General features: G+C 28.8%; 1 protein-coding gene across 2 annotated transcripts in view; it reads left to right on the top strand.

The window, feature by feature from the left end:
• Positions 1–2,227, top strand: part of LOC122261133 (adhesion molecule nephrin-like) — a 104,001-nt gene extending 101,774 nt beyond the window's left edge. For both annotated transcript variants that reach the window (XM_086555645.1, XM_086555646.1), the window contains exon 16: positions 1,359–2,227. In XM_086555645.1, the coding sequence (XP_086411771.1) occupies positions 1,359–1,486 (128 nt within the window). In that variant the 3' untranslated portion in view covers positions 1,487–2,227. The remainder of the gene's footprint in view (positions 1–1,358) is intronic.
• The last annotated feature ends 232 nt before the right edge of the window (positions 2,228–2,459 follow it).

Genomic DNA, 2,459 nt, shown 5'->3' with positions numbered 1-2,459 from the left:
AGAGAGAGAGAGAGAGAGAGAGAGAGAGAGAGAGGGGAGAGAAAGAGAGAGAGAGAGAGAGAAAGAAAGAGAAGGAGAGAGGAATCTGAAGAATGTTGTTTGGAACGGTTAGAGGCAAGGGGGAGGGGGGAAGGAGGGAAGGGGGTAAGGGGAAAAGAATTAAAGGAAAGGAATTTATCTCATATTACATTTTCTGATCATAATAATTGCACGACCTCTGTTGCTGTTATCATTATTTGTTTTCATATCCTCGTTTCTCTTCTCGTTTACAAATGTTGAGGGTTATTATCTTCATTATCAACATTGTCCACACATTGATTAACTTTGTTATGTTGTTATGATATTACTATGACAACTATCACTGCTACTCCAATTATCACTGATACTACTGTCATCATATTTTGTTACCATCATTAACATTGTTGTCTTTTTATTATTATCATTGTTATTGATATCCCTATCATTATTACTATTATTATTATAAAAAGCATCATTAATAATGATAAAATCATTGTGTTTATAACTTTTATCGTGATTATCATTACTATTAGTATCACTATTATCATTAGTAGTAGTATTATCATTACCATCCTTATTATCGCTATTGTTATTATTATGAATATCATTATTATTGTTTTTTTTATAATTCCAATTATTATCAATATCATTATTCTTATCTTGTTATTGTTATTATCATTATTGTTGTTATCTTTATTATCATATTTATCATCATATCATTATTATTATTATTAGCAATGTTGTTATCATTATTATTATCATTGTTGTTAGTATTATTATCATTATTATTCTTGTTGTTATTATTTTCATCCTTGTTTTTATTGTTATCATTATTATTATATCATTATCATTATTAGCATTGATACTATTGTTATCATCATTATTATCATATTATTATTATAGTAATCATTACTGTATTATTAGCATTATTATTGTTCATATCATCCTTTTCCTTATAATTATCATTATTATTATCATTGTTATTATCATAATTATTATTATCATTATATTTATTATAATTTTTATTATTAACATGATCATGATAGTTATTATTAACATCAGTATTACTATTATCAGTATTATTATCATATTAGTATATCATAACATAATCAGCATCAATATCATTAACCCTTTCATTGCCATTATTTAAAAAAATACCCAAAAGATCATGATAGTTATCCTCGCTATCTTTAAAGTCAACATCATGCCTTTTGCAATATCATCAGCATGTGTATCATTATTATTACCATAATGATTTCCATGAAACCATTTACCTACTTCTTGCAATGTGCCGACTGGCGACAGTTAACATCCCTTGCCTATTTTTTTCTCCCTGTCAGAAACCGCCCAACTTCTTGAAGGAGAGAAATGCCCGGAGATTATACCCTCAAGAAGACTGCCTGTTTATTCTCACAGCAAAGTAAGTAAAACAAAGGTGTCAGTAGAATTATGTGAAGTAAAGACGTAAGTAGAATTAAGTGAGGCAGAGACGTAAGTAAAAGGAAGTAAAACAAAGGTGTAAATAATATTAAGCAAAACAGTGGTGTAAATAGAATTAGATAAAGCAGAGAATTATGTATTACAAAGGTGTAAGTAAAGTTAAGTTAAACAGGTGTGTAAGTTTAAGTAAGTAACACAAACATGTAACTAAAAATAAGTAAAACAAATGTGTAAGTAAAATTAAGTGAAGCACCAAGTAGAACAAACATGTAAGTAAAAGTAAGTCAAACAAAATATAAGAAAAGATAAGTAAAAAAAAAAGATGCAAATAAAAATAAGTAGTAACAGAAGTAAAACAAGAATAAGGCAAAGCAACCGAGTAAGTATAAACGAAACAAAATCTATAAGCTTATGGTAGACGCAGCAGAGACGAACTGAAACTAATGCATTCAGCCATTGGGTCAAAACGGTTAAAGTGAAACACTGATCTTCGCCTTTTTTTTACCATGGTATTACAGCTGCGGCTCTGGTTGTAATTAGTGTTGAATGATGCATGACAGAATAACGAGGATAATGGTAATACTATCGGTGATGCTAAATGGTTTTCGACAGATGAATTATGATATTCGCTGTAGCTATTAGGTTTTACAAGTGCATGACGGTAGCGGCAATAACAGCAGAAAAGTATTGACATTTTTACAACTGACATTCACCACACACACACAAAAGAAAAAAAGAAAAAGAGAGAGAAAAAAAGAGAGAGAGAAAAAAAAGGCGTGCGCGCCTTTTACACACACTTTGTATTTATATTATCAGTTAGAATTGTTATCATTACTATTACTGATATCATTATCATTACTCTAATTGTCATCATCCTTTTTGTTATCAATTACTCTGATTGCCATCTTTTTGTTATCATTATCATAACTATTATTATTATAATCTTCATTGTTATAAGTTATAACCTTGAAAGTAATGATGATAACAATAGTATTGATGAT

Source organism: Penaeus japonicus, unplaced genomic scaffold (assembly GCF_977035675.1).
Source record: "Penaeus japonicus unplaced genomic scaffold, GWHDUDI00000001_assembly GWHDUDI00000031, whole genome shotgun sequence".
NCBI classification, from domain to species: domain Eukaryota; kingdom Metazoa; phylum Arthropoda; class Malacostraca; order Decapoda; family Penaeidae; genus Penaeus; species Penaeus japonicus.
Note: the sequence above shows the minus strand (reverse complement) of the source record. Positions and strands in the feature narration are given on the sequence as shown.